Source organism: Heloderma suspectum, chromosome 2 (genome assembly GCF_057233095.1).
Source record: "Heloderma suspectum isolate Gila_16-S chromosome 2, 16-S_ref, whole genome shotgun sequence".
In the NCBI taxonomy this organism is placed as follows: Eukaryota; Metazoa; Chordata; class Lepidosauria; order Squamata; family Helodermatidae; genus Heloderma; species Heloderma suspectum.
Genome location: NC_139459.1, coordinates 40,712,080 through 40,739,239, shown reverse-complemented (window position 1 = coordinate 40,739,239; position 27,160 = coordinate 40,712,080). Strand labels below are relative to the sequence as shown.

The window sequence follows — 27,160 nt, the reverse complement described above, 5'->3', positions numbered from 1 at the left end:
ACAGCCCAAAGCAAAACCATTTACAAGCAGAAGGGAAAGGCACCACGACAAGAATGTAGTCTGTCTCACAATTCTGCAACTCTACTCTAATTCAAGCTGTCTTTGACCATTTTTCAAAGGTGGACAGAGATACTGACCACATGCCTCAGAAGGCAAAGGCATTACCAAAATCTAGTAGATATGTCCACATCTTTAAACATCCACAAAAAACCTCCCTAGCACAAGAAAAAGGTGGTCTTGTTACAAGGGAGTCGTGACGTTCAGCTTTGTGGCTTTCAACCCACTTATTTTTTTAAAAAAGTCACTTCATCCGTGTGACATGGATTGCATTTAAATTTCATGGCAGAGGAAGCTGAGCAGAGGAAAAATTGAGTTGCGCTGCATCGACTTCCCCTTTGTCAGGTCCTTGCTATTTTGCTGGCAGTGAAAAGCAATGAAAGAGGCTCTTTTGTTTGGTTCCCCCTTTTCATGGAGCAACAACAACAAAAAACCTTGAAAAGGACTCAAACATGAAAATGAGAAGGTGCCAGGTTCTCCTCCAAGGGGAATTTCCTGAAGGCCATTGGAGATGCGCTGCCAAAATGTAACCCTCTTGAAAATGCAACAAAAAGATCCAGCTCCACTGAGAGCCTCACCCTGAACAGGAAGTTTTAAAAGGGAAATAACCACCCGTCTGCCCATTTCTCCCGGCAGAGCCTTAGCTTCCAAAGCCAGAAATGAGAACAGCAGAAGCCGGGCACACAGATACACAACATCCCCTTTATTGGTAGAAGTAACCCCTCCCCACCCTCGAAGGGCAGAACGGGTGTTGCAATTTTTTTTTATTTAAAAAAGGGAGGAGTTAAGTGGAATGGAACTTCTCTCACCCCCCCCCCCATGAAGATCAGCATCAACAGTAGGAAAAAGTATTATTCCGCGAAAAAATCAGTATTTCTCCCCTCTTCGCTGTTACTGGGGGTGGGGTGTGGGACGACAAGCTGCTACATCCTAAAGCTATTTAGCAGCATTTGAAGCTGGCTCTGCCTTCCTGCACAGCAGTCCCCCTAGGCAGCCAGCTTCCCCCGCCCCATCTCAGACAGACCTCCTTTCAAGCCTCAGTTTCATCAGCAATCTGACAGCTTTACGACCCAATGACCTACCCCCAGTGCCACCAATAACAAAACCTAGGACGGCCAGGAGATACAGACAGGACACAGGAGCAGCCAAGGAGTCTGTGCAAAGCCAAGGGTCGATTTCGCCCCCTTCTCAAGTACTGCTGTCCTAGAAATGTCTTTGTTTGAAGATTCCAACCTCTCCTGGCAAAATCAAGAGATAAGGAGATACTCCAACTCCCTTTTCCACCCCCTTCCCTGGGGGCTTCTCCTGCTGATTCACTTCCACTCACACTCCCCGATGCTTGGGGAGGAAGGCAGAACAGCAGCAATGAAAGGGACACAAATCTCTTAATATAAACTGAGAATATTTTAATAAAGACAGTGGTGCTGGCAAGGAACAAGCCCATGGTGGAGGATTATAATGTCCTAGGATTAACTGGAGTAAGGGTTTTCTTTAAATAAGATATAAAGGGAGTCGAAAGGAGTACAATGGTGTGCGTGTGTGCGTTTGTGCAAAAAATAAGTAAGGATTATGTGGGGGGAAAGCTTAATAGCGGAAGATTAAAAGAGAGGGGAAGAGAAAAAGCTAGCTAAGGTTAGCTGAGTGTGTGTGTGTGTGTGTGTGTGTGTGTCAGGGAGGAGAAGGATGGTCTGGATTCTTAGGGCGCTAGTGGGGCGGGGGGAGAAGGAATGACAATTTCATCAGAAAACGTATGTTTGGCGGGGGTGACAGGCCCGGTCGGAGAAAGAGCTTAGTGTGAGAGGGAGAGAATGGCAGGCTGCACAGGTGGATGAGCCAAGGAGAAAAGAGTCAGGTTCGGAGAATGTGGGAGGAGGGGGGAGGAGAAAAGACCGTGACCCGAAGCACAGCGGCGGGGCGTTAAGAGCGGGGGGAGAAAGCAAGCCGCCACTGCTCCCACCCCACCCCACCCCCCAACCACCGGGTGACTCACCGACTTGCAGGACGTTGTCGACGCAGCCGCCGTCGAGCAGAGCGATGCCCCTGCGGAAGGGCAGGCGGTTCTCGTCGGCAGCGGCGTCCGCTGCTCCTCCGCCGCCCCCGGGCGCGGTGCTGTTGGTGCCCCCGCCGCTGTTGTTGTTGGATACGGCGCTGGCGGCAGAGGCGGTGCCCCCCCCGGCGGTGCCCGTGGAGCCGACGGCGGTAGATCCCCCGCCCGGCGGGGCGGCCGAGGCGTTGCTGCCGGCGGAGTCCTCGGCGGCGGCGCCGGTGTTGAAGGAAGAGTACATGCAGATCTCCCTCTCGCTGCGGGGGAAGGACCAGTAGACGATGCGGCGCTGCACGGGCTCCGGGATGCGCTCGAACCGCTCCTCCACCCGCTGGAACGGCCACTTCTCCGCGACCCGCCGCGCCGCGATGTCCAGCAGCGACTCCGGGCTCTGCGTCTTGCCCAACGGCAGCACCCCCAGGGCGGCATAGGCGGCGGCGAGGGCAGGGGGGAAAGCGACGGCAGCGGAGGAGGCGGTGGCGGCGACGGCCGAGGAAGGTCCCGCGACGCACAGCGCCCCGCCGCCGCCGCCGCCCAGGCCTCCTTCGCCGGCAACTGCGCCGCCGCCACCTGCCCGCTGGCCCGGCCTGCACCCGGCACCGTAGCCAGGTCTGCAGCAGAGGCGCTTGGCGGGGGGAGGGAGCTGACCGCGCTCCGCCATGGTCGCGCCGCTTCTAAACAGACAGCGGAAGTGGCTGTACTCTATAAACGGCACCAGGAAGCCAGCGAGAGGCTGCCGGAGCGGGGGGTCCCCGCCCACTAGGGCCATATACGGGCAAAGGGGGCGGGAACCGCCCGTCGGGCCCACAGAAGGAGGGGAGGGAAAGGGGCGGGGATATGCAAAACTAGCGAGAGGCCACAAACATAAATAGAACGGGCCCCACGGCCGTGTGCTCGGCGCGTCAGCCGTGACGGGCCGACGGCGTGGTTCAAACGGCGGAGGGGGGCGAGTCGAAGGCTTGCGCCGAGCGGATCTCGGTTCGGAGGAGGGGCGGGGCCATCCATTTCCTCGCACCCCCCTGCGTCTGTCCTCCTTCTGTCCCCCCCTCCCCCGGCTCCTCTTGGTGCCTGACGCGCATATATGTCTATCAAGCGCTCTCCGCTCTCTCTCAGCGCGTGCCGTCCTCGGTGGGCGAAGGGGGCGGGGCCCGTCGGCTCCCTCTGTAGTACCATTTAGGGAATGGAATGTGGAGGAGGAGGTTCCGTTGTGGGCTCTCAACCCGGCGGTTGCCCTTCTCCCAAGCTCCGCTGGAAAGCCATGGAGAGGGAGGAGGAGGAGGAGGAGGAGTAAACAAAACCAGACAGGGGGGGGCGGTGCGGGGGCTGGTCGAAAGCGTCCTGCTCGCGCGGCTGGGAAATACGGTAGCGGAGGCAGGCGGCGGCCGTTGGGTCGCCCCACGCGCCTCCCCCCCCTTTTTTTACGCTCCAATCAGCGCCTGGGAGGCAGAGAGAGAAGGTGGCGCCCGCTCGCTAGGCAGTGCTGGTCCTCCTCCTCCGTCGTCTGAGGGAAGACCGAAAGACGAGCGGGCTGCTTGAGGCGGCGGCCAGCCTCGGCGAGCGCTTCTGTGCCTCGTGTCATGGGGGCTGGACGCACCCGCCGCACAGCGGCTGAGGAGGGGAGAGACCCAGGGAGCCGCCGCCCCTACGCGGCATTTGTGCGCTACCCGCGTTAGCGCCTCCCGGAGGGGGATGAACGCGGTAAGAGTCCCGCGGGGGTGGGTCGGTGGGGTGTCGAGTTGCTTGAGTTTCTCAGGGCCCCAGGCGGGAGGGAGACCGAAGGGAAAGCGGAGGGGTGGGGAGGGACACCTTCGGGTCTGGGGGCAGGGGGGACACGCGGCTCACGCCGGGCAGCCCCGTCCTTTTCCGACCCCGCAGGTTCTTCGTAGTAGCTTGGTGGGAAAGAAGAGTCTCGACGCAGTCGATCGGGCCTGTAACGCGGCGACCCGAAAGTAAAGCTCGCTGAACCCAGTGGGCTTACTCTCAGGTAAGTGTGTGTAGGATTGCGGTGCAGCCTCGTGGTTCGTTATCTCTCTCACACCGAAGGTAAGATGGGAAAGAGCAGCACGGGCTAGAAACGTGAGAAGGAAAGAGTTGCCACAACTTGCGCTTCAGAAACTAGGTTTCTGCGCTCCTCTTCTCTTATCCCCCCACAAACCAATTTCTGTATGCTTGGGTTGCAATTCCTCTGCACCGGTAGGTGTGCCTAGCAGTGCAGCCCTGTCTGTACCCGAAAGCAAGTTCCACCGAATTCACAGGGGCTTACTCCCAGGTCAGTTGGTATAGGATGGTAGCCTTAGTTCCCAATTCATCACTGCCTCATTGTTTAAATAATGCAGCCTTATATTTAAGCGCTAGCCTGGTAGCCTCCCCTACGCGTCTGCCTGAAAGTTATACTTGTTGGACCATGTTATGTGTGCCCCATCCTAGATAGGTGAGGTTGGTGGACGTTTGTAACAGAGCCTTTTGTGTAGCAACACCCCAGTTGTGAATTCTGCCCTGGCCCAGAAGCTTATACTAGCCTCCTCCTTAATGTCTTTTAAATGGCTAGCAAAGACAACATTGTTACACTGAGCAGTTAATGTCCTGCCCTGTTTTTATCGTGAATTTAATGTTCTAATATGTTTCAGGTATCTGTATTTTTTTTGTAAATCACCTGAAGTGCTCATTGAGCGGAAGGGTGATCCACAAATATTCTAAATAATAGATGACTAGGAAGTGCATGCTGTTGATTAAGTAGGCTGGTGAAGGAGGGATGGAATACTCCATCCTCTGCACCCAGCATAGAAACCAAGAGGGCTGCTAGAGGGGAGAAGTCTCCAATGCACCTAGCATAGAAATGCGACTCTCCATCCCTCCTCACCCTTTAGCAGGCTAGAAAAGATTTTTGCAGGCTAGTAACTTTTGTGGGCTTATTTACAAGGCCAGCGTGATCTTACGTATGTTGTGTACTTGTTTTACTTTATTGTAAGCTGCCTTGCAGGCCTCTTTTCAGACAGAGAAGTAAGATATAGTATTTTACATAAGCTATAGATTTGAGCTGCTTGGTGCAGCTCTGCACATAGTAAATCCTATGGAACTGAGTGAATTATTTCAGCTAAAAATGCAGTTTATAAAATTAATTTCATATGTTCAGGTCATGTGATTGCCCCAAGATGGCTTTTTGTGTGGTTTTAATCAATGTGCATATGCACTGGTAACTTGTAAGGAAGAGGGGGGAAATACATCAACTGCAGATGTACAACGGTCTGAACAAAGTCCCAAAATAAAAAACTGAAGATGTACTAACATTGCAATCCTATACAAGTCTACTCAGAAATAAGCACCACTGAGTTCAATAGGACTTACTTGCAAACAAGTGTGCATAGGGTTGCAGCTGTAATGTACTAGTATTAATCTGAAAACAAGAGCAGGTTGTTTGGAACCCTGAAATTCTGTCAGACAAGAAGGATGTGAAGTTTATGACCTGAGGCTTTGGATAGCGCTCCTAATAATATAAGTTCTCTGTTAAGTTACAATCCAATATGCTTTAATTGTTATTGCATGAAATTAGTATGCATGCATAGTCAAGAAAAGGGTGAACTTGAAAACTAAAAACTTGGGTTTAAATCAAATCACCCTGAGGATTGAATTGTGTAGTTGAATACATATTCCCTGCCCTCACACATACAGGTGAGTGCCATGGGCAAATGATCTCACATTTTCTTGTATATGAGAAGTCTTTTCTTAATGGGGAAGCATTCAAAGTAGCAGCAGCACCCCCCCCCCCGCAGCCTAAAGTTCATGAATACCATTATATTTTGCTGATTGCATAAACTAGCCCTTATTCTCCTGAGAGGGAAAAAGAGGAGATTCTCTCTATTATTAATTAGTGCCATCAGTGCACATGGCACTGTACAGAATAAAATAGGAAATCAATTTCTGGAGAGATATACCAGGTCTTACACCTGTCTGGAAACCATATTTTGTGTTCTTGAAGTCTACCTCCTTTTTCTTGTAGTGAAGGAATGATCTGTCCACACCTGGAGGTACCCTTTTCATATGGTTCTGGTCCCAGGCTTGTGAACTGGGGAGTGTCTTAATTAAGTCTTGTGCTTCACATGTTTGTCCTTCAGCAAATGGAGACCAGTAGAGGTCTCCACAGTGTACTCAACTTTTATTGTCCATGCATCTAGTGTGTCAGGAGATGCTAGCAGCTTCCACAACATTAGGCTGTTCTATTCCAGGGAGTTTTCTAGGCTGTAAGAGGTGACCCTGGCTTTGTGTGTCAGTGATCTTCTAATGTCAAACCCCCGTGGTGGTGGTGGTGGTGGCGGCGGCAGCGGCTGTGTTAAAGTAGCTCCCAAGAGGCACTTGAAGTCATTCCTTGTTGCAAATGCCAAGTTAGTGTGCATAGCCCCCAGCTGTTCGTAGGTGTCCAGATACTCTGCCTTTGTCTTGCCCCTGTTGCAGTGTTCATTAGGCACTCCTACAAACAGGTGTGACTATTCTAGGAAATGTATGGTGCCACGAGAGTTATTCTGAGTCACTGGTGGGCCTGTTGTCTGAAATGCTAGGTTGTGTTTTGGAAGATGTTACGGTTCTGGAGGATTTCATTGGGTCATGAAATGTTTATACTTTGTCTCTGGGGTGTTGCTTGCTGGCACTTTAGCGTAATTAGTGAGGAAGTGCAATGGCTATTTAGTTACTCAACATTAACAAAACTGTGTGTTAGGATAGGGAAGAAAGATGATCTTCCTTGCGCTAGTAAGGGATTTTGGGTGCAGCAGTGATCAGTGCACCTAAATGTCATTGCATCATCATTGTATGATGAGAGGAGTGTAGGATATAAGACTGGCAATAACTTAAATAAGCTCTAAATAGACACTACCAAAATATAAACAAGGAGGGGTTTAAATGCTCATGCATCCTCTGTATTAGACTCTTTGCATACTCTAAAATAGGAGCCCTTTGAAGGCCATGGATATCATTCATCAACTATTTTTTTTCATAGTCTCTCATTCCTTTACTGTGGAGATCCTGTGCTTTGATCCAGACTGATAAGACAAGAGAACTTGAAAAGCACAAACAAAGTTTACCACACTAAGGGGGCAATCCTATGTTTAAACAGAAAAAAGTCCTACAACTCCCAGCATGGCTGGCTGGAGAATGCTGGGAATTGTAGGATTTTTTCTGTCTTTACATAAATACGATCCCACGCTTATCCCAATAGATGTGCCATATCCCCCCTCTCTCTTGTTCAATACATTTCAAAGTAACTGCTAGTCTGTTGCAAGGAGCAAGGGGAAAAATTAAAACAAAAACTGTTGTATATTAGAGATTGATATATTGTGGCTGATCACCGTTAGGAAAGAATCTGTTTATTTTTGTAGAAAACTGAGTCTGATCAATTGTTCAGCAAGTAGGAGATACAAAATAAAGTGATATTTTATCTACTCACAGCTTCTGCTGCTGAAAGGTATTCAAGCTGTACGTATCATTTCCACAGGATTCTCCATCAGGCCAAGTGTTAAAGTGGCCAGTTCCTAACTATTTGCAGTTAGCTCACTGACAAATGCAAATACTTCTGAGCAACTCAAATCTGTATGGTGATGAGAATTAGAAGTCTTTCTAACCTGCTTGATTGCAAACTAGACATACTCTTTCCATACTTCCAAATCTATATTAGTATGGCATTGTAATAAGTGTAATTAGTTCACTTGTTAGCAGTTCACCTCGGGGCGGGGGGTGAGCTTGGTTGTTGGGGGGACCACATAAATAGTCACTTATTTGCAGATGGTACAAAGGTTGTAGAGGACACTAAGATTGTCATATAGTAGACATAATATTCTGTTGAAAATGGGACTGCATCTATGAGAGAGCTCTGCCCACTTTAAGAAAACAGCCCTGCCTACATTGCTTGAGCAAAATATATTTTACAGTAGTGGAGAGGGTTGCTGTGCACAAACACCCTCCCTATCTATGTCAGTAAGTGGGTTATGTGCTCTTTCAGGGTTGTGATGGTAGTGGGGAGGAAGAAAAGAATTGTTAAGATCTCAGTAGTGGAATAAATTTTTTGTTCAAGTATGCCATTAGGCTGAGTATACAGTTACCTTTGTAAGTCAGCGTTTTTTTAATGTTTCATTTTAAGGTTCTGAACAATAAGAACTGGTATGTCTTTTTTCTTTGCGTCAAGTGCCAAGTGAATTTTCTTATGAGGGGTTAGGGGAGTCTGTCACAAAGAAGCAAGAGTGTTGTGTTAGTTTTTGTTTTGGCACTGGGAAAATTTAATTTTAACTGATCTAGTAAAGGAGACATTTGAGGAGAATGTTGGAGAGTAACCACAGTTCCTTGGTAAGCATCATGGGTATTCCTGTAAGTTATCCCTAAAGAAAAGTAAAATATTAAAAGTGAGGCTTAATCGGCTACTCTAATCTTAATGTTTAAATCCAGGTAGTTCTAGATTTTAAAAATTGTTTAAATTGTTTTAAATGAAGAGTAAACTAAATAACTCAATCTTGTATTCTGTTATTCTGTTGGAGAATGCAAATAATTCAAATATTTTCCCTCAGACCTAGCAATTTTGTGTTTTCTACATTAGAAGGGTCACTTTAGGCTGCAATCCTATTCATACTTAACTAGAAGCAAGACCCATTGAACCTGGTAGAACTTACTTCTGAGCAAGGGAAGCATGTACTGTGGGGGGTGTTGCTCTGTCTGTCAGAGTGCATAGTGTCAAGCAGACTAGAACACCTAAAAGGAGTACACTCTTCCACAGAAGCGCTGTGAGTGACAATACCAGCCTCAAAACTAGTCTAGTGCTAGGAACATGCTATCGTCCCCCAGACCAGAATGCTCAGGGTGAACTTGAGATGGAAAATGAAATCAAGGAGGCTTCTAAACGTGGAAGGGTTGTAATAATGGCAGACTTCAATTAGTCCCACATTGACTGGATAAATAGTTAAATTGCTTGATGCTCTAAATGACTGTGCCGTAGAACAGTTGGTCATGGAACCAACCAGAGGGGAGGTGACCCTGGATTTAATCCTAAATGGTATCACCCAGGGCCTAGTACAGGATGTAAGTTGTGTTGAGCCAACTGGAAACAGTGAGCACAATGCTATCAGATTTAATATATATTACAGTGGGAGATTGCCCAGGAAGTCCAATACAGTCACATTTGACTTCAAAAGAAGAAACTTCTAAAAAACGAGGGAAGTGGTAAAAAGGTTGAAAGGGGGATTCAAGAGGGTTAAATCTCTTCAAAATGCTTGGAGGTTATACAAAACCACAATAATAGAAGCTCAGCTAAAATGTATACCGCAGGTTAGGAAAGGTAGCACCAAGTCCAAGAGGTCACCAGAATGGTTAACGAGCAGTATCAAGGAAGCTAGTGGAGAAAAGAAGGCTTCCTTTAGAAAATGGAAGTCTTGCCTAAATGAGGAAAAGAAAAGGCATCACAAGCTTGCACAAAAACGACTCAAGCAGAAAATAAAAGATGCAAAAAAGCATTTTGAAGAGAATATCGCTAAAAACATCAAGGCCAACAATAAAGAATTTGTTAACGCTATCAGAAGCAGGAAACCAGATAGGGAGGCAGTTGGACTGCTGGATGAACAATAGAGTTAAAGGAGTACTAAAAGAGGATAAGGAGATTGCAGAGAAGTTGAATGAATTCTTATCAGTCTTCATAGCAAAAGATATAGGACAGATAGCTGTACCTGAACTGATGTTTTCAGGAAGGGAGTTTAGGAACTGAGACAAATAGTGGTGACAAAAGATGACGTTCTCAACCTTATCAGCAAATTGAAAGTAAATAAATCACAGATGGGCCCAGATGGTATCCATCTTAGAGTTCTTGAAGAACACAAATATGAGCCAACAAGGAAGAACTCAAATATGAGCCAACAATGTGATGTGGCTGCAAAAAAGGCAAATGCTATTTTGGGCTGCATTCATAGAAGCATCGCTTCCAAATCCTGGGAAGTACTAGTTCCCCTCTACTCAGCACTGGTTAGGCCTCATCTGGAGTACTGTGTCCAGTTCTGGGCACCACACTTTAAGAAGGATGCAGACAAACTGGAGAGGGTTCAGAGGAGGGCAACAAAGATGATCAGGGGACTGGAAACAAAGCCCTATGAAGAGAGACTGAAAGAACTGGGCATGTTTAGCCTTGAGAAGAGAAGACAGGGGAGATATGATAGCAGTCTTCAAGTACTTGAAAGGTTGTCACAGAGAAGAAGGTCAGGATCTCTTCTTGATCATCCCAGAGTGCAGGACACGGAATAATGGGCTCAAGTGACAGGAAGCCAGATTCCGGCTGAACATCAGGAAAAATTTCCTGACTGTAAGAGCAATACGACAATGGAACCAATTACCTGGGGAGGTGGCAGGCTCTCCCACACTGGAGGCCTTCAAGACGAGGCTGGGCAGCCATTTGTCAGGGATGCTCTGACTTGGATTCCTGCATTGAGCAGGGGGTTGGACTCGATGGCCTTGTAGGCCCCTTCCAACCCTACTATTCTATGATTCTATGAAATTGCTGATCTTCTAATCAAAATATGCAACACGTCCCTCAGATCGGGTTCTGTACCAGAGGACCGCAAAATGGCCAATGTAACACCAATTTTTTAAAAAGGGATCCAAGGGATCTGGAAAATTACAGTATCTCGTTACCTTAACATCTGTTCCAGGAGAATTGGTTGAAAGCATTATTAAAGATAAAATTAGTAAGCATATAGAAGGATAAGCCCTGCTGAAAAAGAACACGGCTTCTGCAAAGGTAAGTCCTGTCTCACTAACCTTTTAGAGTACTTTGAGAGTGTCAATAAACATGTAGACAGGAGTAATCTGGTAGACATTGTTTACTTGGATTTCCAAAGGCTTTTCATAAAATCCCTCACCAAAGACTCATGACCAAACTTAGCAGTCATGGAATAAGAAGAGAGATCCTCTTATAGATCAGTAACTGGTTAAAGAACAGAAAGCAGAGTAGGAATAAATGGTAAAGTCCCCAATGGAGGGATTTAAATAGTGCGGCAAACCATTCAACATCACAGTAATTCAAGTCTATGCCCCAACCACTGATGCCAAAGAAGCTGAGGTTGATCGGTTCTGTGAAGACCTACAACATCTTCTAGAACTAACACCAAAAAAAGGTGTCCTCTTCATCATAGGGGATTGGAATGCTAAAGTAGGAAGTCAAGAAATCACCGGGATAACAGGCAGGCATGGCCTTGGTGTACAAAATGAAGCAGGACAAAAGCTAATAGAGTTTTGCCAAGAGAACATGCTGATCCTAGCAAACACTCCTTTCCAACAGCACTAGAGGCGACTCTACACATGGACATCACTAGATGGTCAATATCGAAATCAGATTGAATATGTACTTTGCAGCCAAAGATGGAGAAGCTCTATACAGTTAGTAAAAACAAGACCTGGAGCTGACTGTGGCTCAGATCATGAGCTTCTTATCACAAATTTCGGCTTAAATTGAAGAACGTAGGGAAAACCACTAAACCATTCAGGTATGACCTAAATCATATCCCTTATGAATATACAGTGGAGGTGAGGAATAAATTTCAGGGATTAGACCTGATAGACAGAGTGCCTGAGGAACTATGGACGGAGGTCCATAACATTGTTCAGGAGGCAGCAACGAAATCCATCCCAAAGAAAAAGAAATGCAAGAAAGCAAAAGTGGCTGTCTGATGAGGCTTTACAAGTAGCTGAGGAAAGAAGGGAAGCGAAAAGCAAGGGAGAAAGGGGAAGATATACCCAACTGAATGCAGAGTTCCAGAGAATAGCAAGGAGAGACAAGAAGGCCTTCTTAAATGATCAATGCAAAGAAATCAAGGAAAACAACAGAATGGCAAAGACTAGACATCTCCAAGAAAATCGGAGATCTTAAGGGAACGTTTTGTGCCAAGACAGGCATGATAAAGGACAAAGAAGGCAGGGACCTATCAGAAGCAGATGAGATTAAGAAGAGGTGGAAAGAATACACAGAAGAACTTTACAGGAAAGATCTGAATGTCCCTGATAGCCATGATAGTGCGGCCACTGAACTTGAGCCGGACATCCTTGAGAGTGAAGTCAAGTGGGCCTTAGGAAGCATTAGTAACAACAAAGCTAGCAGAGATGACAGTATTCCAGCTGAGCTATTTAAGATCCTAAAAGATGATGCTGTTAAAGTGCTGCACTCACTATGCCAACACATTTGGAACACTCAACAATGGCCACAAGACTGGAAAAGGTCAGTTTACATTCCAATTCCAAAGGAGGGCAATGCCAAAGAGTGTTCAAACTACCGTACAATTGTGCTCATTTTACATGCCAGCAAGGTGATGCTCAAAATCCTACCAGCTAGGCTTCAGCAGTATGTGAACCTAGAACTACCGTAAGTACAAGCTGGGTTTCGAAGAGGCAGAGGAACTAGAGATCAAATCGCCAACATTCTCTGGATCATGGAGAAAGCAAGAGAATTCCAGAAAAATGTCTATTTCTGCTTCATTGACTATGCTAAAGTCTTTGTGTGGATCACAACAAACTGTGGCAAATTCTGAAAGAGATGGGAGTACCAGACCACCTTACCTGTCTCCTGAGAAACCTGTACGAGGGTCAAGAAGCAACAGTAAGAACCAGACATGGAACAACCGAGTGGTTCAAAATTGGGAAAGGAGTACGATAAGGCTGTATATTGTCGCCCTGCTCATTTAATTTATATAGAGTACATCATGAGAAACGCCAGGTTGGATGAATCACAGGTCGGAATTAATTCTCCCAGCAATCTTATCAACAACCTCCGATATGCAGACGATACCACCCTAATGGCAGAAAGCGAAGAGGATCTCAAGAGCCTCTTGTTGAAGGTGAAAGTGGAGAGTGCAAAAGCTGGTTTGAAACTCAACATTAAAAAAAAACCCTAAGATGATGGTATCTGGCCCCATCACTTCCTGGCATATAGAAGGGGAAGAAATGGAAGCAGTGAGAGATTTTACTTTCTTGGGCTCCAAGATCACCGCAGACGGTGACTGTAGCCATGAAATTAAAAGACGCTTGCTGCTTGGGAGGAGAGCTATGGCACACCTAGACAGCATAGTAAGAAGCAGAGACCTCACCTTGCCGACAAAGGTTCGTATAATCAAAGGTATGGTTTTCCCAGTAGCAACGTATGGTGCTGAGAGCTGGACTATAAGGAAGGCTGAGCGCCGAAGAATCGATGCTTTCGAACTGTGGTGCTGGAGAAGACTCTTACAAGTCCCCTGGACTGCGAGGAGGTCAAATCAGTCCATCCTAAAGGAAATCAACCCTGAGTGCTCATTGGAAGGACAGATACTGAAGCTGAAGCTCCAATATTTTGGCCACCTAATGTGAAGAGAAAACTCTCTGGAAAAGACTCTGATGCTGGGAAAGATTGAAAGCAAAAGTAGAAGGGGACGGCAGAGGATGAGATGGCTAGATAGCATCACCGATGCAATGCATATGGACTTGAGCACACTCCGGGAGAGAGCGCAGGACAGGAAGGCCTGGCATGCTATTGTCCATGGGGTCACGAAGAGTCGGACACGACTGAACAACAAATAGTGGGGTCCCACAGGGATCTATATTAGGACCATTGTTTTTCAATATATTCATAAATGATCTGAAATTAGGAGTGAGCAGGGAAGTGGCCAAGTTTGCTGCTGTCACCAAATTATTTATTTAGATTTTATTCTGGTTGTGTTATATTGTGGTTTTAATGCTATATTTTGTATTTTATCCTGTGGTTTTGGTTGTAATTTTTGTGAACCGCCCAGAGAGCTTCAGCTATTGGGCAGTATAAAAATGAAATAAATTTATTTATTTTAAATAAATTTAGGATAGGTCAAAACAAAATGGGATTCTGAGGAGCTCAAAAAGAATCCCTCCAAAATGGGAGAATGGGCATCTAAATGGCAAATGCGGTTCAGTGTAAGCAAGTGTAAAGTGATGCATGTTGGGTCAAAAAATCCCAACTTCAAGTATAACCTGATGGGATCGGAGCTAGCAGTGACCAACCAAGAAAGAGATCTGGGAGTTGTGGTGACAGCTTGATGAAAATGTCAACCCAGTGTGTGGCTGCTGTAAAAAGGGCAAAATCCATGTTAGGCATAATTAGGAAGGGAATTGAGAATAAAACTGCCAGTATCATACTGGCCCTATACAAATCTATGCTGCGACCATGCTTGGAATACTGTGTCCAGTTCTGGCAACCACACCTAAAAAAAGTTATTGTAGAGCTGGAAAAAGTGTAGAGAAGGGCAGCAACTCCCCTAGGAGAGAAGGTTACTACAGCTGGGATTGTTTAGCTTGGAAAAGCGAGTAAAGGGAGGCATGATAGAGGTGCACAAAATTATGCGTAGTGTGGAGAATGTGGACAGGGAGACATTTTTCTCCCTCTCTCATCATACTTGAACCTGGGAGCATCCCATGAAGCTGATTGGTAGGAGATTCAGAACAGATACAAGGAAGTACTTCACACAGCATATAGTTAAACTATGGAATTTGCTATCACAAGACTTAGTGATGGCCACCAATTTGGATGGCTTTAAAAGGGGGTTAGGCAAATTCATGGAGGAGAAGGCTATCAGTGGCCACTAGTCCTGATTGCTAGACACTGGTTCCATTATCAGAGGCAGTATGGTTATGTATAGAGGATAAGATGGCTAGATAGCATCACCAATGCAATGAATATGAACTTGAGACGCTCAGGGAGAGAGCAGAGGACAGGAAGGTCTGGCGTGCTATGGTCCATGGGGTCACGAAGAGTCGGACACGACTTAACGACTGAACAACAATGCCTATGTATACCACTTGCTGGGGAACATGGGCAGGAGGGTGCTGTTGCACTCATGTCCTGCTTGTGAGTTTCCCATTGACAGCTGGTTGGCCACTGTGTGAACAGAATGCTGGATTTGATGGACCCTTGGTCTGATCTAGCATGACTTATGTTCTCATGAGTAGACATGAATAGGATTTCACCGTTAGAGAAGTGTATTCTCAGCAAAGACATTATAAGGAGGTGTTCTGCCTGAAGTTCATGCGAAACCTAAATCTCTTCTGCTACTCGATAATTCTTTGTATTCTTATGGCAGTTTCCCTAAGTGTTCAAAGTAGCAGTAGTAGTTATTATATTTATTTATATCCCGCCTTCTTCCCAATACTGAGACTCAAGGCGGCTTTACAATGTTAAAACTTATACAGTTATAGCCTATAAATAGAAATATAAATACAAGTATACAGAAGTTAAAAATATAATTAAATCATTGATATTAAAATTGTAAAAATATTAAAACATTAGACAACCACCACAACAAAAATAGTATCCATACATCATATTTTCACAGGTCCAGACTAGCTATCCCCAAAGGCCTGCTGGAGCAAAAAAGTTTTTACATGCCTACGAAAGCATATCAAGGAAGGTGCCACTCTCGTCTCCCTGGGCAGGGAGTTCCAGAGCCTTGGGGAAGCCACCAAGAAGATCCTCTCCTGCATTCCCACCAGGCGTGCCTGTGATGATGGCGGGATGGCGAGAAGGGCTTCCCCTGAAGATTTCAGGGCATGAGTAGGTGCATAGGGGAGAATACCGTCTTTCAGATAACCTGGACCCGAACCATATAGGGCTTTATAGGACATAACCAGCACTGAATTGTGCCCGGAAACAGACTGGGAGCCAGTGAAGCTGTTTTAACAGGGGAGTTGAATGCTCCCTGTAACCAGCCCCAGTCAGCAGTCTGGCAGCAGCTCTATGACCCGGCTGAAGTTTCCAAACACTCTTCTGAGGCAGTGCCATGTAGAGTGTGTTACAGTAATCCAGATGGGTTGTAACTAAGGCATGTGTCACTGTGGCCAAGACAGACATCTCAAGGAACGGGCGCAGCTGGCACGCTAGCTTTACTGTGCAAATGCACTCCTGGCCACTGCTGAAACCTGGGCATCCAGGCTCAGGGCTGAATCCAGAAGTACACCCAAGCTGCGAACCTGTGTCTTCAGGGGGTGTATAACCCCCTCCAGCACAAGCTGAATCCCTGTTCCCTGATCTACCCTTCAACTGACCAGGAGCACCTCTGTCTTGTTTGGATTAAGCTTCAGTTTGTACTGCCAACAGACACTGGTTCAGCTCCCCAACAGCCTCCTTGGAATTAGATGGAAAGGAAAAGCAGAGTTGGGTGTCATCAGCATACTGGTGACACTGAACCCCAAAACTCCAGACAACCTCCCCCAGTGGTTTCATGAATATGTTAAATAGCATGAGGGACAAAACAGAACCCTGAGGGACTCCACAAGCCAATGGCCAGGGAGTTGAACAGGAGTCCCCCAGCACCACCTTTTGGGTCCGCCCCACCCCCAAGAAGGAATGGAGCCACTGTAAAACAATGCCTCCAAGTCCCATCCCAGTGAGGCGGCCCAGAAGGATACCATGGTCAATGATATCGAAAGCTGCTGAGAGGTCCAGCAGAACCAACAGGGACACACTCCCCCTGTCTAGTTCCCGGCATAGGTCTTCCACCAAGTGACCAAAGCTGTTTCTGTCCCATAACCGGGTCTGACGCCAGATTGAAATGGATCTAGATAATCTGTCTCATCCAGGAATCCCTGGAGACTGGGAGGCTACCACACGCTCCAATATCTTGCCCAAAAATGAAATATTGGACTCTGGCCAATAATTATCCAATACGGTGGGGTTCAGGGAGGGCTTTTTTTTAACAAAGGTCTCACCACCGCCTCCTCAAGCAGGCTGGAACTCTGCCTTGCCTAAGGGAGGCATTAACCACCCCCCTTACCCACTCGGCCAGTCCACCTCTGGCTGCTTTTATGAGCCAGGAAGGGCAAGGATCTAGAACACATGTGGTGGCTCTCACCTCTCCGAAGGTCCTGTCCACATCCTCAGGCTGTACAAATTGAAAAGTATCCAACAACACTGGACAAGCAGGGGCCAAAGTTACATCCACTGGGTCTGTATCAACTATAGCGTCCAAGTCAGAGCGGATCCAAGCAATTTTGTCAGCAAAGTGCTGAGCAAATTGTTCACAGTGGGCTGTTGAGCGATTTAAATTATCTTCTTGCGGGCTAGTCTGTAAAAGACCCCTAACCACTCAAAAGAGCTCCACTGGATGGCCCTTTGAAGATGCAATAGTGGCAGAAATTTTTTTTTTCTTTGCTGCCCATATTGCCACAGAGTTGGCCTTCAAATAGGCTGTAGCACGTGTTCGATCAGATTCACTCGGAGTTTTCTGCCAACATCGCTCTATTCGTCTTCTCACTCGTTTCATCACTGCCAGCTCCCTAGAAAACCAGGGTGTTGGTGCGGCTCCACTTTGTGAGAGAGGACACTCAGGAGTGATTGTGTCCATGGCCCTGGTCATTTCTCTCTTCTAGAGATTGGCCAGGGCTTCGACAGAATTGCCTGCTGTTTTCTATCAGGCAGGCTTGAAAATAAGTAGTAGCTGAGTATAAACTCTCCCCCAACCACTCCCCAGTAGATGGTGATTTTGAAAGTCCTCTCAGCTCATCTCCATTGTGACTGTCGCTGTTTATTTTTTATCGATTACACATAGTGCTGAGTGAGCTTTCCATTACTATGCATGAATGACTAAGGTAGTATTTTCATTTGCACCTGAAGCCTCCTGCTTTCTTTTACAAGCAGCATGGCTGCCTCGTATTGTCTTTTGCATCCAATTATCTGAGTGGGCTTGATTATCTGCGCTAGTTTAGTTTTGTGGGCTTACCTTCCCCTTCTGTTTAGCTTGTCCAAATGCCCTGAGGTGAATCACTTGAAAGGTTAGTGATTTGTTCTTTGAAGGAGGTACAGCTATTTATCTCTTACAGGGAACAGTGCATGTTTTCTGGAAGTAGTTCATTACCCAGCATCCTGTTCCTAGATGTATGTGAGATCGGTTATAGTTATTAAGGTTCAGTCCAGACATTGAAAATAGCTTCTGTGGCTCAGGATAGTAAGCTGAGTCAACCTAAGCAGAAATAAAGGTCCATAATTTCAAAACCCCACTGTGAACAATTCTGGGAAATAAAATGAAAACTGGTTTGATCCTTTCCATATTTGCTAGGACATATTTCACTGAATTCATGGGGCTTATTTCCAAATAAACATGTTTAGCATTGCAATCTAACAGGTCCCTATGCCTGCTTATTCTGAAGTAAGTCCCACCATGCAGGCCTAAAGCAGAGATCCTATATACACAAGGGCCACATGTGTCAAATTGGATAATTGAAATATTTTTTTCTTTGGGGGGAGGAATTAAAGGAAGAAATACTAAATTCTATTCTTTTCTGATCCTAGAACAGCTGGATCTTTGTTTTTCATCTATGATTTAAGGATATGGGACTAAAGGATTCCTTTTATTAGTAAGGTTTGTTTGTTGGTTTTTAAAAGTATGTATGTGTATGCAGGCAAGCTAGCAAATTTGCTTTGTTAGTTGGTCATTTTTATGGACATGTAAAGCTGCTGTGTTTTCCTATGAAGACTCACTAGACATACCATACTGTGTACCTGCCATTATCACAGCATCTACTGTCATGAGTGGATCTGGGAGTCTTAGAGATAACTACACATTATGCATAATGCATGTATTAGAATGCCATTATACCATATATAGATAGATAAATATATACATTTTGGGAGGAGGGAATTAAGAGGCGGGATGTTGTGAGAAGTGCATAATCCTTTTCAACCCATTCCGAATCTCCCCCCCCGCCCCCCCCGCACCTCAGTGGTTTTCCTGTATGGGGTTTACCCTAAATGCAAATTTACGCTAATATTGCAAACATACATTTAAAACCCTGTGGGTGTAAAAGCAGCTGGACAGGGACATATGAAGTGGTGAAATGATGGGCAGGTATTTCCCCCTCCCTGCTCTTTCACTTGTCTCAATTGTCCTTTCCTGAAGTAGTTTTTTTAAACTATTAAAGCAAGGTATGCTGGGTTCTAACACACACATGATAGCACATAACTCTGGCCACTTAATTATTGGATCTGTGGAGCACATTTTGTTGTGTTGTAGGCAAGCTTTGCAGCATTAACCTGTAAGTAATACTTGTGTGTCTAGCTCTGAGGGTCCCTGTTGATCTCTAGTTTGGCAGCTTAGACAGAAATGATACCCCAATACAAGGACTGCATTTTTTTTAAATTCTGGAAGATAAGTCTTGGTAGCCTGTTGGTAAGCTCATGGTCCTGATAGCTTGTTAGAGGTAACAAGGTTTTAACATAATTATCAGTTAACATTTGGAACGACTGGTAGTTACCTATACAGCAAGTAGTTCTTAGACTGCTGTAGACAGTCAAAGTAGCCATATTTCTGCAAACTGATACTGCTAAAATTTAGGTGAATAGTATAGTGTAAGCTCGCTTAACATATGGTCGAACTTAAACACACACGAGCACCCCAAGGTGAAAAGCCACAATGTATTGTGAGCAATTTGGATGCAATTAAAACCTTTAGTGTTTAAAGGGATCTATAAAAATACTGGTATTAAACCATCTGTTCGGTTAATTTTTACCAAGCAGTTTAATGTGGAATGTTGCACTTCTCATACATGATATTGAGCCGGATCCAAGGGACTTGTACTCATTAAAGGGAGGTGGGCTTGTTGCTGACAGTTCCTCCGTCAAGCTGCAGCTCCCCATTCCTCATCCCATGCTGCTCTGGAGGATCCCTTGACCTTTGGGGTGCTTTTGCAGTGGGTACACAGGGCTACAGCAGGAAGGATGAGGGAAAGTCCTACACAAACAGAACTTTTGCTCTAGATCCAAGGCATAGTGATTAAGTTGTCATTTTCCATTCTGCATTAAGATTTGTGGTTGAAAAGTGCATCTTTTAGTCCTGATTAAGGGTTTGAATCTCACTCTCCATGTCACTCTTTCAACTGAGCCACAATAAGATAAGCTTAATATGGCTTTTGTCATCTACAAAAGCCATCTCCCTGTCCGCCCAGGAGGCTGAGAGATTATGGACCAGGGGGATGAAAGAGAAGTGGGCAGTAGGTGTGAGTTTTACATATTAATTTGGACTAAGTAGCCAAAACGTGTCTACAGATCATCAGCAATAGCAGACGAATGGCAAGATGAGTGGGTCTTCTTCTCATTTGCCCTTTGATAGTTCTAGTTGAGTTAAGTATGCATAAGTTATGCATGAATAACTATTTATATACTTAACAATATACTTAACATATTGCCCTGACAATGATAGATGAAGAATACTACCAGTTGTCGATTGTATCGCAATTATGCCACGTTCCTTTAATATTCTGAAAATGTATTGTGTTAAACCACAGGATTGAGCTCCAGTAGCAGAGTATACCACTTTGTCTCAAAGCATTTTCCATTTTCTGTTGTACTCAATATATAAAATGATTTAACTTGAACAAGATCTTCTGCCTTCGAATTTGAGGAATCCACTGGATAATTGGGTTGGATCCAGACTTGCCTTTCTGTGAATGGAATGTTTGCAGAGGGAACTAGGATCCTGTAGAGGCTCCTTGCTGGAGGACAGGGGCAGGTGGCAATTTTTGCCAGTTCTGTGTTTTCCCTGCAGCCCCCAGTGCCATTTCCCATGCTGTTATGGAGGGTTCCTCTACCCTCTGGAATAGCTTTTCAAGGGGCTGCAGAGGGAAGATGAAATCAGAGAAGACTGCTGACTAACACATTTTTTCCCGCATGAGTGGAACTCCACTGAGTGCAAGTCTGAATCCAGCCCACTGTTTAAGCGCAGTTGTTGAGCCCTACACAGCTAAATTTGAGTTGTTCGCCTGCCAGTTGGATTCATTTCTATTGTTTTTAGTAATCACTCAAGATTTGTCACTTGTTTCAGTCTGCCCTCAGTATATATATATGAGGTGTTATCTGATCTTAAAGCATGAGAAAGGGGTTTAAGTGATTCAGTAGAGAGCTCCTACTGGTTTTATTTTAGGCAACGTAGTTCAGTATTCTTTTGGTCTCTAAGTTATGTTTCAGGGGCAAACTAATGGCTGCATAAAACACCAGATGGAGATGCTAATTAAGAATATGGCTGAACAGAAATTAAGGATGTATTTCATAAGTATCCCCCCCCCCCCAGTGAAATGCACACTTATTTGTCAGTCTTTCAGGGGGCTCTCTTCATTTTTTCCATGGTTGGGGGATTGCAAAGAAATGTCCCCTAAAACACATGCTCGCCCTCTATCTGGCATTCATGTGAAAGCAGCAGCACTCCATTGTGAGCCTTTTACAGCCCTGGTTGACTACTATTTCAGTACCCTTTTTTGTGCAAAATAGCCCTTCATCCTAGTAACATATTTATTCAGTCAGTCAAATTTGGCTAAATAATGGCATCAGTGGGGGCGGACAAAGGTAGCTCAGAGTGAGAGAAATGGCCTAACTACTAACTAGTTTTGTTTGCCTTCAGTGAGATCACTTAGATCTGGCTGTGTGATGGCATTGTTGCTAGGAAGAAGGGCTTTTTTTCAAGCAAAGCACTGGACTGATGCTGATTAGGACTATGAACAAGCATGAAAAAGGCAAGCTTTTGATAATCTTTCAGGAAACATTATGGGTTTTTGAAAGCCTGGAGCATGAATATTGTTTGGAAGAATGTTCAGCTCAGCCCTAATAATGCATCTGGACAGAATAGCCAAATGGGTTATTGTTTATTCGGTCAGTTGCTTCTGTGACTTCATGGACCAGCCCACGCCAGAGCTTCCTGTTGGCCATTGCCACCCCCAGTTCCCCCAAGGTTGAGCGCGTCCAGAATATCAACCATCCATCTTGCCCTTGGCCGGCCCCTCTTCCTTTTGCCTTCCACTTTCCCTAGCATCAGCATCTTCTCCAGGGTGTCCTGTCTTCTCATTATGTGGCCAAAGTACTTCAGTTTTGCCTTTAATATCATTCCCTCAAGTGAGCAGTCTGGCTTTATTTCCTGGAGTATGGATTGGTTTGACCTTCTTGCAGTCCAAGGCACTCTCAGAATTTTCCTCCAGCACCACAGTTCAAATGCATCTATCTTCCTTCGCTCAGCCTTCCTTATGGTCCAGCTCTCGCAGCCATAGGTTACTACGGGGAATACCATTGCTTTAACTATGTGGACCTTTGTTGTCAGTGTAATGTCTCTGCTGTTAACTATTTTATCAAGATTTGTCATTGCCATCTTCCGAAGAAGTAAACATCTTCTGATTTCCTGGCTGCAGTCAGCGTCTGCAGTAATCTTTGCGCCTAGAAAGACAAAGTCTGTCACTTCCGCCAAGTTTTCTCCCTCTATTAGCCAGTTATCAATCAAGCTGGTTGCCATAATCTTGGTTTTTTTGAGGTTTAACTGCAACCCAGCTTTTGCACTTTCTTCTTTCACCATCGTCATAAGGTTCCTCCGCTCCTCTTCACTTTTAGCCATCAAAGTGGTATCATCTGCATATCTGAGATTGTTAATGTTTCTTCCAGCGATTTTAACTCCAGCCTTGGATTAATCAAGCCCAGCACATCGCATGATGTGTTCTGCGTACAGGTTGAATAGGTAGGGTGAGAGTATACAAATTTAGGCTGCAATCCTATACACATTTACCTGAGAGTAAATCCCATTGAACTCAGTGGTGTTTATTTTTGAGTAGACCCATATAGGATTGCACTATTTGCTTTGTATCCACTCTGTTCCAAAAGCTCAAGTTGCACAATATTGAATGCAGGCAATATTTTGTAATATCTAACACTTTATTAAGTCTATTAAATAATCCAAAGTGGATTACGTTTGTGATGGGGCGAGAGGAAAAAATTATAAGTACAGTAGCTGAGAGAAGCACCTGCTGTCCAAATAGTGTTTTTAGGGTTCTTGCATAGTAGTTGTTGTTTTTCCCTTGCCCCTTAAGAGTTTCAGAAAGTTTTCATTTGGACAAATGTGACTTTGTGGAACATTTCAAATTGTACAAATTACCATTATAAAAGGTACAGTTTTCGGTTTGAATATGGGAGAGTCAAATCGCTACTCAGCTAAAATATAGTCTTGTAGTACCTTAAGCTTTTTATGTACTAAGGTCCACTTCATCAGATGCATCAGCTATGAAGGACCTTAGACATATCATTACTTCTCAGCCTTGCCTGTCTCACAGGGATCTGAACTCCCTAGAGGAAGAGTAGTATACAAATGTAATAAATATTTCTGTCAGCCATGGGAAAGCTCAGCTGAACGCACAATAGTAGTTGTTCAAATCTACAGTTAAAAATAATGTGTTATGGGTGTCTTGGTATTCATATCAGTGGGAAAGAAGACAGTGGGACATAACTTAACCACAGCACTGACTCTCTGCATCTTTCAAAATGAAGGTAAAGCATTAAGAAATTCTTCTGGGAGAAATAAGCTGCTTGGAATGTACACAAATGGAGTGCAGAGAAGAAAATATCAATGAAACAATTATGAGGGCCAAGGGAATGACATCCTTTTTTGTAATTGTTACATGTTTTCTGACTTTGAGAAAAGAGATTGCACAAAAATAAACGAACCAGTCATATAAACATTGAAATGTACATGATGGGTGCTTTATATATCTTTCCAAGTACTAAGCTATCTAGAGGCAGAGTAGTATAGACCTTTCATTTTTTAAAAAACCCACTTTTGAATGATCTAGCCATGAGCTAAATGGAATTAATCAATCCTCTTTTGCACTTCATACAGGATCCTGTCTTGTAAATATGTACTTAAATGTAGATCTGTTTGCTTACGTCGGAAAATGTGCACATACATACCATTTTACGTGATGTGTTCATTATTTTTTAGAAAAATTATCACAATTTGTAGTATGTATTGCATGGAGAGAATGCTTCTGGTTGACTAAGAAGCAAATTCCATTATGTCATTTATCCTGAAAATGCATGCCTAGTTCCAGTGATTGATTTCAAATAGTGACCAGATTGGGGTTTTGCAAAACTATTGGGAAGAACTCATATTATCTTAGAAACCAGATTTTAAAAGTTTTGTAATACTAAAATGGGTTGGGGTAGACACCAAGGATTACCTTAGTGATAGTGGATCTATCTGCCTACACAGCAAGAAAAATTACTTATTATGTCCAGAAATAATATCCATGTGTCTACCTTAGGTTTAATTTTCATAAGTTAAACATTTTCCCAATTTGTTTTTTGGCTTCTCATGTTGCTAGGTAAATTACATCAGAGATAATAAGCATCAGTAGAAATAGTGAAAGGCATGCTATACAATTATAATCACAGAATAGTAGGGTTGGAAGGGGCCTATAAGGCCATCGAGTCCAACCCCCTGCTCAGTGCAGGAATCCAAGGCAGAGCATCCCCGAGAGATGGCCGTCCAGCCTAGTCTTGAATGCCTCCAGTGTGGGAGAGCCCACTACCTCCCTAGGTAATTGGTTCCATTGTCGTATTGCTCATATTGAAGTTTTTCCTGATGTTCAGCCAGAATCTAGCTTCCTGTAACTTGATCCCATTATTCCGTGTCCTGCACTCTGGGATGACCGAGAAGAGATCCTGGCCTTGGTCTCTGTGACAACCTTTCAAGTACTTGAAGAGCGCTATCATATCTCCCCTCAGTCTTCTCTTCTCAAGGCTAAACATGCCCAGTTCTTTCAGTCTTTCTTCATAGGGCTTTGTTTCCAGTCCCCTGATCATCTTCGTTGCCCTCCTCTGAACCCTCTCGAGTTTGTCTGCATCCTTCTTAAAGTGTGGTGCCCAGAACTGGATACAGTACTCCAGATGAGGCCTAACCAGTGCTGAGTGGAGGGGAACTAGTATTTCACGGGATTTGGAAGCTGTGCTTCTATTAATGCAGCCAGAAAGAGTATTTGCCTTTTTTGCAGCCACATCACATTATTGGCTCATATTCAGCTTGTGATCGATTCCAAGATCCTTCTCTGTTACAGTATTGTTGAGCCAAGTATCCCCCATCTTGTAACTGTGCATTTGGTTTCTTTTTCCTAGGTGCAGAACTTGGCATTTATTCCTACTGAATATAATTCTGTTGTTTCCTGCCCAGCACTCCAGCCTATCAAGATCACTTTGAATTTTGTTTCTGTCTTCCAAGGTATTAGCTATCCCTCCCAATTTTGTGTCATCTGCACATTTGATCAGCATTCCCTGCACCTCCTCATCCAAGTCATTAATACAAATGTTGAAGAGCACTGGGCCCAGGACTGAGCCCTGCAGTACCCTGCTTGCTACCTCTCCCCAGTTTGAGAAGATCCCATTGATAAGCACTCCTTTAGTCCAATTCTGTAGCCAACTGTGGATCCACTGGATCGTTGTTTCATCTAGCCCACTTTGAGCTAGTTTACTAATCAGGATAACATGGGGCACTTTGTTGAAAGCTTTGCTGAAGTCAGGGTATATTAGATCCACAGCATTCCCCCAGTCCACAAGGGAGGTTACCTGATCAAAAAATGACATCAGGTATTGGGAGGGCCACAAGTTGCTAGCCCCTGTTATCGGGGAAGGAAACCATGCGCCTTCTCTTCCTTAATGCCTTCTGCTGCCATTCAATGGAGGCAGGCACTGCCCAGGTGGGAAACATGGGCCATGGAGGCCAGGCCCTTCCCTCCCCACTGCAGCCCCGCCCCCAGGAAGCTGCAGCTTTGGAGCCTTAGACAGTCCTTTCAAGTGCTCAGCCTCAGTCCCACAGCAGGGCCAGGCCTGGGCACTTATGTCTGTTTTCGACTCCCAAGCACAGGGACTGTCACAAGAAGGGAGCGGCCTCCCATCGCGACATCCAGCCAGATGACTCTGACCTCCCTGCTCAGCAGCAACAGCTTTTTTTCATGGCAATTAAGCTTGTCTAAATCATTATAAAATGGAGGGGGGACCCAACCTTAATGCCAGGTGGCAAAGTCTAGAACAGCCTTCCCTAACCTGAACTCTCCAGATGGGTCGGATTAAAACTCCCATCCGGCCCTTCGCCACCTGCCTCCCCACTGTTATCTCTGATCAGAGACCGGAGACCATGGCAGAGATTTCTCCTAGGGCCAGGGCGGGAAGAATCAAAGAAGCTTCTGCATGCCGGGCATTCCACACACTGCTCTGGAGTACAGAAGCACACCAGCTGACGGACAGAAGAGAGGGTCCACTGAAAGGTCTTGGGCTGGCTAGTGGGTGTGTCCACTTTCTGCTGGCTGGGTCACTGCAAAGAATCAAGGCACATTGTTTATCAGAGCCACGATGACCTCCATCTTAAGATCTGTTTGTAAGCTAGCTTTGGTATCAAATACAGTGCCTGGCATAAGTATTCTCCCCTTTTCACTTTTACACATTTTGGTTGTATTACAACGTGGAATTAGTGAGAGCAGTAGACTTCAACTATAGCATTTGCAAGTATCCAAAAGTAAGAACATTCATGTATTTCAGAGCAAGAGATCAAACAGCTTGTATAAGCTCCTGAGGAAGGAAGCATTCCAAAATGCGTCGAGCACAATAAATTTTGTTTTCTTGACCACCAGAGCTTGTCTCCTTCTTTTTCACCCTCAGATTAAATACACCTGTTTCTAGAAGCCCCCAGAGTTCGTTGGAGAGCATATCTAAACAAACAGCGTCATGAAGACCAAAGCGCTATCAAAAGAAGTCTGGGATAAAGTTTTGGAGAAGCACCAAACGGTTGGGTTATATAAAAAAAAAAAATCCCAAACTATGAACACCCCCCGGAGCACCGTTAAATCCATTATTACAAAATGAAAAGAATATGGCACAGCCGCAACTTTGCCTAGAGAAGGCTGTTCACCAAAACTCACTGACCGGGTAAGGAGGGCATTAGTCAGAGAAACAACCAAGAGGCCAATGGTAACTCTGAAGGAGCTGGAGAGATCCTCAGCTGAAACGGGAGAAACTGTCTGTGGGACAACTATCAACTGGACGCTCCACAAAGCTGTGCTTTAGGGAAGAGTGGTGAGAAGGAAGCCCTTGCTAAAAAACAAAACAAAAACCCTATCAAATCCAATTTGGATTTTGCCAAAAGGCATGAGCAGGGCACAGCAAACATGTATAAAAAGGTTGTCTGATCTGATGCAACCTAAATCAAACTTTTTGGCCTTGCTGCAAAATGCTATGTGGAGCAAAGCCAACAGTGCTCATCACCC

General features: G+C 45.1%; 1 protein-coding gene and 1 long non-coding RNA gene across 2 annotated transcripts in view; one reads left to right on the top strand and one right to left on the bottom strand.

The window, feature by feature from the left end:
- ZSWIM6 (zinc finger SWIM-type containing 6) overlaps nucleotides 1-2,797 on the bottom strand; it is a 115,426-nt gene extending 112,629 nt beyond the window's left edge. The window contains exon 1 of the mRNA XM_084833298.1: nucleotides 2,048-2,797. Within this exon, the coding sequence (XP_084689424.1) occupies nucleotides 2,048-2,762 (715 nt within the window). The 5' untranslated portion in view covers nucleotides 2,763-2,797. The remainder of the gene's footprint in view (nucleotides 1-2,047) is intronic.
- An 803-nt stretch (nucleotides 2,798-3,600) lies between these two features.
- On the top strand, nucleotides 3,601-26,733 carry LOC146352122 (uncharacterized). The gene is made up of 3 exons (XR_014787601.1): nucleotides 3,601-3,799; nucleotides 25,020-25,122; nucleotides 26,556-26,733. It is a non-coding gene; the product is annotated as an uncharacterized LOC146352122 (long non-coding RNA).
- Nucleotides 26,734-27,160: the final 427 nt, after the last annotated feature.